We start from the raw sequence: 14,928 nt of genomic DNA on the forward strand, positions 1-14,928 counted from the left end.
GGCTTTTTTTTCGCAGCACACGCCACTCGGAATAAAAAATAAATAAAAAAGCTGACATTTGACGCGTCTTTGTCGATTGCTTCCTTCGGCGAAACCTTCAACGCGAATGTTTGATCTGCGTTTCAAATATTACCGAATTGAAAGTCTTGAGGTATATGCTGTATGTTATATAGTGTATGTTTCTCACCAGGTATTTCCATGAAAAACACTCGCTTAGCAGTGCGCTATTTACAGACAGGCGGAGCTTTTCCAACGAGTGGGTTAGCGTCGTCATCTCCAGAGGCCCTCGGGAACCAGTCTGAACGCTTTATTGGACTGTTTATCTCTCTCTTTTTTTCTGATTCAACCTCTTCCGAGGACTGAGTGGGCACGGTCAGACTGTGCTTGATTGACATCTCTATTGCATTTTATTTTATTCTCATTTTGATGAGGTTAAGGTGTGAGTTTAGCATCTTTATCATTCACATAAATTTATGACAGCTGGTTGTAAATGTCTTTTCCGACACCATCTTGCAGTTGAATATGAAGCATGATGCTGCATTTAAAGCTGAGAATTGCTCAAAAGATTGTTGTATTTATTAAATGTTTACTGTCAGCATCATCGGTGAGCTCGGTAAGGTGCCACGCCCATGTGTGCACTGACAAATGCAACTCAAATACAAATTTACCCCCTTTTATTGATCTAATTGGTCTGCAGAGCATTTCATTTAAATACGGACGTGAACGCAGGGGCAGCAATTGTGTTCATGCTGATTTCAGATTTGTTTAGAGCTTGGCTCGTAAAGAAACTGACATTTTCACAGCACATTCCTCTGAGACTGTTTCTGTTTTCCTGTGTGTGTGTACACTTCGGTGTGTGCAATGGACTCCCACTGGGAAAGCGCCGCAATCCTCTATCTTTGTTTTCAGGGCTCAGTTTCAAGCTTTCAAATGTAAAAACGACCCTTTTAAAAGAGAATGGTGCATTTGAGTTGCAGTAATCATTTCGGCACGAGGCTGCGTATGCTGATGGTTAGGTGGCCCGGCCTCAGTGCAAACACACACACACACACACACACACACCCGCGCGGGAGGCACACATGCAAACAAAGGAACCTCCTTCATCCACCTGGGACCTGACTGATAGGCTGATCCGTTTCCTGTATCCATTAGAGGCGCCTCTAGATTATGCAATTCATGCCAAGGCTTAAATCCACCTCCGTCAATAAGAAACACCTCCTCAAAACTGGGGCCAGCCTCGGAGGCTGTACTTGATGTAACCCTCTCTGGTGCCTTTGCCTTCCACGCGGATGCTGAGCCCCCCCCCCCACCCCTGCTGCCCCCCCGGGCAAAGTCTTCACTTGTGCCGTCTCGCACTTATCAAAATCATCGGCCTCATCGACCCCGACGTGGACGCCTCAGCGCAAGCGTTGGTGGCAGTGGGCACCTGTGGCTCGTGACAAGAGCCAGACGCTCCCGCCAAAGAGTCCTCCGCCCTCCGTCCTGCCGTCGGCTCGCCCCCGAGTCGTCGTGTGATTGATGTCCGGCGCGGCATTTGTGACACGAGTCGGTGCCAGGAGGCGGGGGGGGCTAGTAAAGGAGCTCAGAGAGGAGGGAGACTATTTTACGTCTAATGAATGAACTCAGTACAATGTGGTCCTTGGTGTGCAGAAATTAGGCAAATGAAAGTATCATTTGTGCCATCAAGCCATTGCAGAAGAAGAGGAGGAAATGAGACGACCCAATTAAAAAAAGCTCCATGCAGTTAAACCTCAAACAGTGAAAATCTGGGTAAACATGATGGAAACAGGGCCTACATGCTACTTAAAGCTTGTGATGACAAATACATTTGTCAACATTTGTTCAATTTGAATAGCAAGAGTAATTTAACATTCATTGTTTGTTTGAATAAACAATTCCCATAATGTCCCTGTGTTGGCAAATATATACATCTAAATGAATTGGTTGTGCTGCTCCCAAAACTGACTACCGAAGGTATTTTATTGATTTGAATCATCCAATATCCAGAGTACAAAAGCCATCATTTCGGTAAGGTGCATCATTGGCCTTTTGAGACAATATGTAGTGTAGTCAATTGGATAGAAAATGAAATAAATTATCTTCACCTATTCATCATTTAAAAAAAGGCGAGTGTATCGGTTGGGATACGGGTCATGGAGCCAGAACTAGATCTGTACATACGTCTCTGTCTTTAGACTACTACTTGTTAGATTATCTGCTGCACTCTGGGGGACTGACCTTCTTTCATGTGGGAAACCGGGACAACGACCTAATGATGGCTCACTAAGGAAGAAAAACACTGTTGTGGTTGGTGTGTCCGGGATAATGGTCACTGACCGAGTTGGCTCATATTAATGAATTATATAAAACTTGCTATCCCTGGAGAGACTGGCTTTGGTTTTTACTCCAGTCAGCGTCGGCTGAAAAACAGCTGCGAACAAATGTTGCGCTCCACAGGCCCAGCGAAGGTTTGCTTATGTTTCAGAAACACCTGTCCCCCACCAAACCCCAGACACTTGGAGTCCGCCCACGTCACAGGTGATTGAGAAAAATAGCAAGAAACCAACAACGGATCCCTGAGGAGTCCCGTCGTGTTGGGGCGCTCCGACGCCGCGTCGCATCCCGCAGGCCTCTCGGACGGAGGGTTTGTCAAACGCCGGTCAAAGAGAGACAAAGAGAGAGAAGCAGACGGCAGACAGAAGAGGGGGGTCTGTTTGGACGAGCGGGGGAGAGAAAGAGACGGCCGCACAGCGACGGCAGAGGAGGGAGTTACTGTGACAACGGGGAGATGGAGAGAGATAGAGGGAAACCGGGAGGTGGCTGGCTCGTGCTTCTGCTCTTTAACCGCTTGGCAGTCTTCTCTTGATTAGGGCCTCGCCCGCCAGTCCCCGCGGAGTCTCGCCAGCCCCGTCACGGGAGACAGGCTCCTCTGTAATGGTGTCTGACAGGCCGGCCAGAGCCACAGAGGAGCTGACACAGATGCGCTGGTTTTTTTTTTTTTTTTCTCGGAGAAATGTCCGACACAATTCCCCCCCAAGTCCTGCGTCTCCGCCTTGACTAAACGGTCGGCCTGTAACAGGCAATTCCGAGGCGGACAGCGGCAGGAGGGACTTTTTGGATGGTTTGAGATGAGGTGTGAAGGAGCAGCCTCCCTCGAGCACATTTAACCATGTGTGTTGTGTTTTAATCTGATTCTAAATCAGGAAAGGCTGAGTTATAAATTAAGTTATAATTAGGGTTACTCACTCAAAACCTAATGACGGCCCTGAGATCCAAAAGATTTTAGCATGTGATGAATCTCAAAGAAGAAATCTGAAAACTTAAAAATGTATAACCATAAAATGTATAACAAAGTGAGGGAAGCTGTGGGGGAAAACTCGTTATCTATTTGGATAGTTAAGTCATTTTACTAACATCTGCCTGTTGTGTCTTCTTATATGTAAAGATTTCTTTTTGACTCATAAGCTTAACATTAAATATTTACGTAGTGTTGGACTATTTTTTGTCAGACAAAGTAGGATATTTGAAAACATCCACTTATGAGAAAATATTCACGATTTCATTGGGAACACTTGATTGGATGAATAAATTAGCAGAAAGAATGCTCTTAAAAAACAGGTGCAGCTTAATTTAAAAAGTGTTGCATTCAGTGTAAAAATAGTCCTTTGTTCGCATTCACCAAGCCGATAAATGCTGTAATAAATATGAATTCCCATTCAGCACACACTGTTAGTTACAGAAGCGTAATTGTCAACAGTTCACTCAACAAACAGTGTTAAACTCCTCCTTTTAATCACCAGCATTGTTTAAGCTGCAAGCTCTCACATATCCAAGTAAAGGTGGTTCAGAAATCTGCTGCCTGCGCTCGCTTTGCAGATTTTAATTGGCGTATTTATCGTGCACATGAGGGGGTGACGCCTCATTGCAGACACCTCTGACAGGACGACTGCGAGAACCTGAGAACGATTAACAGACCGAAATTACAGGAGAAAGCAATATACAAATAACCCCTCTAATACAACACGAGACGATAACGACATTTCTTTTGTCTTCTTGTTACAGCAATTACTCAAAATAATCCCAAGATCTTCACAGACGGTAAATCTGCACACAGTCTGATGCCGAGCTTCCAGTTTCTGTCCCCAGTGAACGGAGGTTTTTACCGCTCTTTTTGACAGGTTGCTCAGAGGGTTAATTTGTCTCTTTCTGCTCTTTCCATTGTCAGTCTGGTTGAACTATTGGACAGTTTGTTCTCCTCGTACAAAGCAAACCTCTTACACAAAATAACCCCTATTTGTAAAGAGGACTTGATACGAGCTAAAAGCCTGACAGGCATTTCAAGACTACCGAGCAGTTAACTCAGACATCTGACAGTAATGAATCCAGCTTCGATGTCACATACAAAAGGAAATGAACTTTGTCATAATTATATTATTTAGTCACTTCATGCTACTCATTGAGTAACAAGAATAGTACCTTCCACTGAGGTCCATAACCCCACTGTAAGAAAACCAGCAGACGAGAAGGGTTTCTTCTCAACACAAAATGATATTGTGGTTTAATTAATGTCTATCTGAAGAAAACAAATTGGATTTTATGGAATTTACATAATGACAGATTACTGCTTCTGTGTAATGCTGCCCTGATGGTGCGTCTTGCTTAAATTAGGACCCATGACAAACATTTGATCCATCTATTCTATTGTATCAGTTAACGCTCAGGGTCCCATTCCACTGGAGATCAGAATGCTTATTTAATAAGCACTAATGAAAACATAGATCAGGAGGCATTAGGAACGCATTCACAAAAAAGGTAATGAAATGGAATGGAGACAATGGAAATGAATACTTCCCAGTCGGCAGGATGAGGGTGTTTCTTACAGAGAAACTTACTTTATTTAGAATCTCATCTGAATCAAAGTAACATGTGGTGACCATAAAGAAATAAAATAACAAAAGCAACAAAAATGGCCTTGTTGCTTATTTGCTCCAGTCTCCTTATTTCTGCCATGTCGTTCCCTCTCACTACCTGATTTTGTGCACTATGAAAACAAAAGCGCATTCGCTTTCATGGAAAGTCGGAGATGAGGCCGACATTTCCCGTTCCGTCTCCTTTGTCACAGGTGTACGGCCGTCATTGTCTTTGTGGGGGGGGCGGCTGCTTCGGGAATAAACTCACCATTACTCAGAGTCCCAGTCTCAGTCCGTTCACATGGCTGTGGGCGAAAGGAGGGTAAATAAATGCAAATATATGGAATGGGGTCTGCATCAGAAGCGGGTGTCAGTACCACCTGGGCCTGTGAATATGTGAAACGCTCCGCATTTCATTATTTCACTCTCTTATTAGCCAATAGGAGATGCTTGTGTGGAGAGTAATAGAGGGGGAGGTGTGGGGGGGGGGTCAGTGCACTTGTGTGTGTATTTTGTGAGGTGTGTCCCGATGCCTTTTCACAGGTCCATGTTTAGTGCGATGGGAAGGACACGGTGCCCTTCCAACCCCCCCCCCAGCATCAGCAACATATGAACCCACACTAAGCGCTCATCCCTTTGTGAAGTGCTGCAGGCTTTGAGGGCCGCGGCCATCACCCCCCCCACCCAGCATCAGGCAGCAGGCGGGAGAGCAATTTGGGGTCGGACATTACAGCAAATAGCAGCAACATCAAACACGCAGCAGGGAGCCTATTGAAGAACAAATGTGCTGCCAACATTATCCTTCTTTTATTTCAGGTCAATAACCGTGCTTTACGCCGCCTGAATGCACGTTTGGATGTTAGCGGATACCGCGGGAGGGCGGGGTGTGAATCATACTTTTAAGTTTGTGTAGACACGATGGTACCGCATGTCGCTCCTGCAGACTTTACTTTATTTAGTTATTTCTGCAGCAACTATTACTTCTTGGGTCCAGCACAGCCCAATAAATGCTGGATTTTTAATGACACGGATAACGATCTTTAGGATAATTTTGATACAAAAGAAACCCGACAATGATACACAATGTATTGGTCAGGATTGTTTATATCTGGAACAACCACTTCTCTATTTACTCTGGTGGACCTGCTGCCAACTGCATACTGCATCTCTTTGTGTTAATGTACAACAACATATCCTCCAGATGAAGCAACCACGTAAAAAACACAACAACAAGTGACTTGGATAAAAGAAACCAGCGTAGCCAGTCAGTAGGTTTCCACTGGTCCTCGTCGTTGTTGGGAAGTATCTGACTGAGCTGCCCGTGGTGATATCTTTTTGCTGGGTCTCAAATGCAAAATTGATTGATTGATTCGGGCCGAACTAAGGAATGTTCTCACTTTTCATCTGTGTTCAAAGTGCCGATAAGACGTCGGCGTCGATAACGTCGCTGATGTTTTCAGAGACCATTAGAAGCTTCGTTAAATGAGATCTTTAGAGTGCAGGTAAAGGCATACATTTGCCAGAGCTATGTGGATTTTATTGACTTCTCATTTAAATTGAACAGCCGTTTAAACTCTCTCCTGCACCCTCACATTTTGCTACATATTTTGTTTCATTTTGAATGAAGTCTGCAGTCAAAGCAGAGATCAATTTTTTGCGGGTGGAATAATGGAGTTTACTGAAGCTTTTATGTATTTGTAATGGCCATTTCAGGGACTACATCCAGAAACGTGCTACTGCATCGATGCATTATATCTCACACGTCTATCACCGACCAGTCAATAACCGCACTCTGCAAATCTTACATTAACTTTCAATACCATCCTTTAGCTTGTTGTTATGAACTAAACTGTTCCGAGAGAAATCTCCACTAACGAGCTGCATGTCAGAAAGCTTCCTCTCTACGAGCCCTCCAGCCACGGACGGCGCTGGGTAACCGAGCCGTGAAGGTGGGGTGAGGTTACCGCTGCCAACCGTAGAAAAAAATCATTTGCAAAGACTGCCTGAACCTTCTAGGAAATATTGACACAATGTACTGAATGCGTTCTGCCTGGAGGACTGGCGAGTACTTTTCTCGAGGTGCTCAGCAGCAATGAGCTGCAAGTAATCCCGACGCAAACGACCCGTCACATGACTTACATCTGCCGTGTTCACATCTGCCTCCCATTCATCTGTAATGCGCAGTCTACTCAAACCACGTGGGCGCGTTTAGACATATTCCACCCGCAATCCGCTGCAGTGTAGCACCCCTGTCCCTGAAGTACATACAGGGTTGTCCAACCCCCCCCCCGGCCTTCAGCGCCTTTCCAAAAACCTTATCTACATCAAGACGCCTTTCTGCCAATTGAACATTCAGAAGATGTCCTGGCACACATCTTGTTGGATGCTCTGGTTGTATCTACTGCCAGTAATCAGGCAAATCATTTTAATGAATTTTCCGACCGGCATTTTTCATTTACTTCCCGCAGTCGTATTAGTTCACTTACATATTCAGACAATGGTTTAATCCACAATGAATTGGAATTTTGACAAATTCTGGGTTTCTTTAGCCCGTCATCCGTAGCTTGAATTAACTGTTTTAGTATTGACAAGCAACAGATGTTTGCTTACCTCAGTCAGTTAATATCTGACTCCAAAACACAAAATTACAATTACCCTGCCAGCTGAACCTTCAAAAGACACACGTTTGCACACACTTTATTGGATACTTTGGACCTGGCAGCGGACTCGGAAAATGTGCCTTTTGTTGTCTTGGAAAAGAAGTCAGTTGGCAATTCCTGGTTTGAAGTGGATTTATTGATAACACGCAAGTCTTTTGTACTGAAAACCGTACAAAAGATCCCGCTGCACCTTTATTTCACGAGAAACAATTCTGGTGAAGAATATATTATTGGGCACCTTTACAGAAGACAATGAAGTTGCCATTGGACCGTTTTCACAGCGGCGTGAGCACGCTCGCTTTTAGAGCGGTCGGCGTTTCAGCGAATGGGCACGGTGACCCGACCTTAACGGAACCAAACTGGCAACAATAGTTCTAGCCAGCAGCTACTGGGAGATCAATGACAACAAGGTGTTATGCCATTAGTCAGGGTGAGGTGTTACCGAGCAGAGAGAAAAGGCGTGCTCGCTGCCCGCTGAGCGAGAGCACGTTGTTGTAGCGGTTTGACTGGAGAGGTCAAGTCGGAGCCGCAGTGAGACGGATCCAATGCATCTTGGCAATGAATGAGTGTACATTGATTCCACCACATCAAACTCACTTCCTCTTCACAGAGCCCCATGTCTTCTCGTTTTTGTAACTTTTGGGTGTGCGTGAGTGTGCACACGCCAAAGCTTCTGCTTGAACAAAAGAAAGATCCATCTAGGATGAGAATCCATACAAGGTCTGTGTCTCCTCTGAAGGAACTGGCAGCAGGAAGGAAACCTTGGACCTGCTGATTTGACACGGATATAAAACGACGGATTATTTAAGGGCACGGCGACAGTTGCTAGGCGAGGAAGGTCATGTTTACGTTGACTGATGCACCGTCCACACGACAAACAGGAGATGCGCAGATCGGCCGACCTAAGACCCGCGGTATTAAAGGGGTGTTGGGACGCGACCTGCCTCTCTCTGCCGGCGATAGGGGGGGGGGGCGCCTCGGTGCACAGCGAGCGCGGTATCAGCGTGAGATCTGCTCAAGAGGAATGGAGCTGTAATGTAATTTATCTACAGGCCTCTGTTGACGTTTGCTCTCGGGGAAGTACAAAATTGAGATAAAAGCCGTCGACCAATCCGGTGCCGGGCTGCGCTGACGACGCGACGATTAAGGCGACGGATGAGGACATGCGCCGCGTCTTCGCATCTCAGCGGCTCCATTCATCCGGGGCCCTGCGTGGCATACAAGTCGGCAGAATCGATACTCTGCTGACTGGTTTGCTCCGTTTTTATTATACGTCTGGTCGTAAAGTTAAGTATGAGTCATTATCAAGGGGGGCATACGTCTCTAGATTTGAGCCATTTACGAGGGCCTTTCCGTCGTTCGTCTGAAGAGCGGCAGTCTTGTTTATGAAGGCGGAGACCGAGCGCTGGTCCAGTCAAGTGACCGGGGGGGTTCACGGGGAGCCATAAACCACCGCCTCGGGGGGCTAATGTCGTCCAATCAGGACAATGGACTTCGATCCAGTTGATTATATAGTTAACTCTGTTAACCATTGAGTCACTTTAATAATACATCACATTTCAACTCCACATATATTCCCACTTACAGTTGTTTTATTATAAAGTTATAAAAAAGTTTTGTCGAGCACTTTGATGTTCCATGAATCACACCATGTGAGCCCTGCGAATCCGAATAGTTTGAATTAGACAAACGATTTAGATGTGTGGGACGAGCTTATCGAAGCGCCGTGTCTTTCACGCCTCTTCTCTGTCGGCGATTCTTTTTAGACTTCAAATGAATTTCTTAACAAAGATACTGTTTGACTAAACACTGCATCCATCCACCCAAACACTCAGCAGCCCCCCCGTGACTGATCGCCGCGCAGTTAAAAATGCTCAATGTTTATTTATCTCATATCCTCAAGTCCATGTGTTTTCACATACAACATTGCAAAGGCAATTTCTAGTTAAATGAAGACTTACCGGCAGGTCGGACAAATCAAACAAATCATTTTAGTGAACTCCCTCCAAATAAACAATACTTCACTGAGGGCATCAAGGGAGAAGGTTCCAGACGGTGGACAAATAATACTAATAGTAATTACATCTCATGCTGGAGGATATAAAACCCTGTTTAATCCATTCAATACATATCTGCTGCTGCTTTTGTGTCAACTAAATGCAGAGTATTGTTGTCACGACAGCTCCACGCATTACTGCTTCAACATGTAGTGAAATCCGAGGGTTCACCGGCCGGCCGTAACTAGTTGCTAAGCTACGATTGGACTATGTCTGTTTCAGAGAAGGGCTAAATGGAAACTAAACTGACACCACATACAAATCAAAGGGAAAAGGAGAAACACTTAACCACGGGGTCTTACCTTGAAGTCGCAAATGCACGTCACCATGTTCCCAATCCGTAGACATTCCCCGTCGAACTTGCACGTGTTGGTGTCGCACAAGAACAGGTCTGTGTCCCGGTCGTCAAAACCTGGAGGACAAAGCCAACGAGAGACATCGGTGAGTAAGTGTCTCCTCTGCGCAGCCTTCAAAGCGACTCCAACCCTCGGCGCAAAGCGGTGTCGTCTGGAACAGTCACGGCTCCCACAGCGCAGAGCACTCTGTGATCACATTCTGTGCACTTCTGAAAAGACAATTCTGCAACACGTTCTTATCGTTGGCCACCAAACGCGCCGTTCCACATTCCGCCCCCGAAGGTGTCCCATGAGGGCGGCAGGTGGAGGCCGTGGCATGTGACTCCCAGCTGTGGGAGCATCTGCCTCGGCCGTGCTTCCCTGCTCATTCGCTGGGGTTGTTGTTGTGTGACATTTGTTTGTGTGCAGCGACTCGTTGTCCTGGAGATGCAAACCTGGGATATGATCCGATTCAGGCTGCGTTAACAAAGCATCCTCAATCGAATCAGAGAGTCACATGGGCACGAGACGAGACGGAGCTCGGGGCTGTCGGTCTTCCTGAACTGAACAAAAAAAACAAAAAAAAAACTTTTACGTAGATGCAGAATTTTCCATTTCAAAGTACACAGAGCAGAACATATGAGCGTTATAGCTTTGTGTCATAGCATTCATACAGTATATCCATGTAGATACAATTTCAATTTATTTAAAAGTATAAGAATTTAAGGTTTACCCGGTTTTTAAATACTGTTATGTGAAAGTTAACCTCAGCAGGAAATGGTACTGAGAAGATTTGCACAGGCCGCGGTCGTCCTACTTCATGAGGAGTAAAAGAATTCTTTAGTCTTATTTTTCATCAAACCCTGTCGCTTCAGTTGTTAAGAGGGAGAAGAGTAACTTAGTGAAAAAAAAACATACTCATACTACTTATTTTGACTATGAATTACTAATAGCCATATGATAACTTAAATGGGTCATGTTTTGGAATGCGGTGTAGTCAAAAAATACTTTTTCTTTACTCAGTTTGTTTATTCAGCTTATATATTTGGAGAGCTTAGTGTACAAGTCATAATTATGCATCTAAAATCTGCTTCATCAGCTTTACGAGACACGAGAGCCTGATACACCGGTCTCATCACAGATATGCAAAACAAAATCACAGTATGTTGATGAACGATCGCCTCTGCTGTTTGCAGTTAATCCTCATGTTTTCTCCTGCTGCAATTAATATAATGGATTTCTATGTTTTTGCGTAGCATTTAGAAGTATTTCATTTCCTGTAACGTCAAGCCTCATCTTAGATACAAACACTACGGTCGCATTTTAAGCATCTTTGCTAAAACTCTTTGATTCTGTTGATGACAGAAATATTAGCTGTGTAATTTTCACAAACCAATATTAGCCTTGAAAGTCTATTGGTTATGCTAGTTGTTACCTTGGATTAAGTGCACGTAGTGGGCAAGGAAACCTATAGCTACATGTCGTTTCAACAGATTCACTTGTTCTTCTTGAACATGTGCGACACAAAGTCAGCATTCTCGAACCAAGGTCACCTCCCCACTGTGACTTCTGGACTGTGGAATCGCTTTAACAGCCTTGTTATCCACAGCATTTATGAATCATACTTTCTGCTGCTCGCATTTCAAGGAAGCCTTATGGAGGATACACATCGTAGTATATTTGGAACGTGGAGCAGCAGATGTAAAAAGATACCTATTGTTTGTGTAAACGAGGATCTGTGTGCTGCCTGTCACGTTATTGGTCTCAGTTCATGCTTTGTAGCCTTATGGAGAATCGTTTACAGTTCCAGTACAAATGGAAAATGTTGAGGTAAAAAGTTTAATTTAACTCAAATTGTACTTTAAAAAAACATGTGGAAGGTGGGCCGGTTTAATTAACCCTGACAGTTCTCAATGTGCTCAGCTTTGGTGTGTTTACCATTGACTTTAAGAGCCACTGGTTTCATGTTCTCTTTAAAGACAGTAGTCTTATTATAGTGGACACTTATACTCAGCTAGGGTAAAAGCCCTGCTTGGCATGGAACAACCTCAGGCAATAATACCCCATGGAAGAGAGGCCCAGTGTTAAAGGGAACCTGCTATTTGCCAGGTTCCTGAATGACCATCAAGTGCAAGCTCTCTGTGCAAATATACAATCATTGAGCCAAGAACAGAGACACGAGAGGTCTCGACGCTTGGAGTGCATGGATGGAACAAAGCCCTTACACGGAAATGGGCCATATTGTACGAGGCAATCTGGAAAGCAACAAAAAAATGATATTGGGACAAAGTGAAACTGGCATGGGAACACTCACCGGAAAGGCATTGTTACCACAATTCTACTGGCCAGGTGTATATACAAGACTGGTAAATATAACATAGATTTTCACACAAGCTGGCAGACTCTTTGTAAAACGGAAAATGTGTTGGTGTGTGTGAAATAACTAATCTAATCTAATAACTAATTGGATATTTTAGCTTTTGTTTTTCAGGGTTCACTGGAAAGCAAGCTGTAGAAAATGCGCAATGAAAGGAAAGAGAGAGAATGTGGCTTCATGACATTAAACTCTAAAGTCGGAAGGAGCTACTAAGCAGAAAAAACATGTGGATCATTTGTTAACAACATGGAGGGATTCATATTGGAGTCATCTGCATGAGCAACAGGGCCATTGAGACTTATAAATAAAATAAAGTATCTACACTAGAATTAGAGAAAAAACGGAACTGTTTACAAGGATGCAAGTAACCATCTTTTGTTATGGATGTCAAGCCTCTGAATGAAACAAGCACAAAACATAATAGAATAAATGTCCCAGATTATCCCCACTCACAAACGTCAGGGCCAGCAGGGCTTTGGCTTCAAAGAAAAGTCAGCACAAATCTCCATTAGTTGCATGACACCGATTGCCTCAAAGCGAGTAAGAATATAGATTTACAGTAATGATATAACCTAAGAGGCAATATCTCACACTTGTCAGTTAAGGGCTTAGGGAATGCGATATTCTTAAAAAATGTGTTTACTGTCAGAGTAATAAATGACGTACAATCAACCCGACATGCAAGTTAGTTTTCATCATCCTGGAGATTTTACCCATGAAACTAATTTAGCCGCTGCGACAATCCCGTATCAGATTCGCTCAGTCGGCAGCTGTTTTTAGTGCACACGTTTGGAAAACATAATCACAATCAATTTCGTCATGGCATCAAAACACGAACATGTGTCATACGCTCAAAACAGGGCTGTGACTGAGATTGTTGTGGGGGGGTGAGTCGTATTTTTTAAAGCTCCTTTTCAAATGTCCACATTTACTACCAAAGCCGCTGGGTTTGTCCAACACAAACATTTCCTTTGTTGAGCATGTGACGCGGACAGGGACACATCCATGCACGTGCTGGGGGGGGGAAGAAACGCTGCTGTTATTGTTCTGACTCCTTGAGATGCATTTTGGAGCTGAAGTTCAGTTCCAACAACTGAAGATTGCATGTCTGGTAGCAAAATCAAAAGAGTGACAGTAAATGTTCACTCTCCTTCCACCGCTGGGGCTGAGAGCTCTTGAACTTTTAACTAACGACTAAACAACATCCTTATTATAAGAACAATCTTCAAAAGATGAGCTTTTCCAGTTTGCAGAACAATAATCGCCCACAGACAAGAAACTGTCAGAATCTCGCGGCTAAGTCTGTCTGATGGTAAAGAGTCTTTGAAGTTCTGAATATCAAAGAGGTCTTGACAAGTCAATGAATATTTATTCAATCGTTTAAAATGAAAGCTGAAAGCTGCACACTGTCATAATTGGTGTGTGCTAAACGCTGATTCAAAATAATTGGCTTAAGGAGCAACTTTTTGGTCAGTGTTGCCAGATTGGGATTGTTTGGTTGGCGGCCTGCGTTCACTCATGTAAGTAATGTGGTGTGCAGACTACGTATGTACACAATGAAATGCGGCAAAAATAAACTTTTTAACAACTATGCTAAGGGTAAGCAACCGACCTGACAATAAGTCTTTCATGGGGCCGTGAGCAGGAAAAGCTTAGAAGAAATAATGTGAAGTGCGTAAAAGTGTTGTCTTTGCTCTCCTTATTGATTTAACGTGCTACAGTAAGATGTGTCTCATCCATACAAGACTCCGAACCCCCTTGATGGTGTGTACCACAAAGGACTAATATGAGCATATTAAGAAAGAGAAAGCGACTATGAGCAGGAGGGGGGGGGGGGGGGGGTCTCTTTCTTCAGTCTCAGATGTGGCCCTGGGCAAAAGGTGGCCCCCTTTATTTTCTGTTACGAAGATTGTTGACTCCATGTTCTGACAGGATGGAATTTGAGCAGCCTGAAGAAACACACTTTCCAAAAAAAACAGTATCCAAAACAAAATGTGTATCTCTAATAGCGTCTCACGTCTTCGGAGCGATAAATGGGCGCTGGTCCTGTGGGCGGCCCAAGTTGAACATGTCAGAGGCCTGGAAAATGTACACTTCTTGCTCCCGCCCAGGAGGAGATTACAGTGAGCTGAATAATTAACGGAAACAAGCTGCCAAACATCAAATATTGAAACGGTAATGTTTATATGCTAACGATTTAGATGCCAAGCCAAGCACTTACTCGTCTTGTACAGAGAGCTTGTCAGCCAAATGCATCTCCTCCTACCTGGAATTTCGCAACACTAAGAAGAACGACGAGTCCTTCTCCCGTTTTAAGCATTGTCCTGATTAATAATTCAATAGACTAAATTAATAATGAAGGCTGAACAACCACAGTGGTGAGACATCCTTTTCTGACCTCTCTAGTGTAGGGGACCTTTTTTTTTTTGAAAACTTAGCAACAGGTTTTTTCAATGTTTTCCCAGAGTGATTTATGGTTCAGCCCCAAATCCTAACCAGAAAGGCTGCTTTAATTACAGTCGGAAAATGGAGCACATTTGGCTAAACAATCCCCTCAAAGCCGCGAGGTCCTACTTGGTGAACTTTGAT

At 44.1% G+C, this 14,928-nt stretch overlaps 1 protein-coding gene across 2 annotated transcripts in view; it reads right to left on the reverse strand.

Moving 5' to 3' along the window:
- Positions 1–14,928, reverse strand: part of tmeff2a (transmembrane protein with EGF-like and two follistatin-like domains 2a) — an 81,674-nt gene that overhangs the window by 61,058 nt on the left and 5,688 nt on the right. For both annotated transcript variants that reach the window (XM_040201774.2, XM_078091197.1), the window contains exon 2: positions 9,930–10,039. In XM_040201774.2, coding sequence (XP_040057708.1) covers positions 9,930–10,039 — 110 coding nt within the window. The remainder of the gene's footprint in view (positions 1–9,929; positions 10,040–14,928) is intronic.

Source organism: Gasterosteus aculeatus, chromosome 16 (genome assembly GCF_964276395.1).
Source record: "Gasterosteus aculeatus chromosome 16, fGasAcu3.hap1.1, whole genome shotgun sequence".
In the NCBI taxonomy this organism is placed as follows: domain Eukaryota; kingdom Metazoa; phylum Chordata; class Actinopteri; order Perciformes; family Gasterosteidae; genus Gasterosteus; species Gasterosteus aculeatus.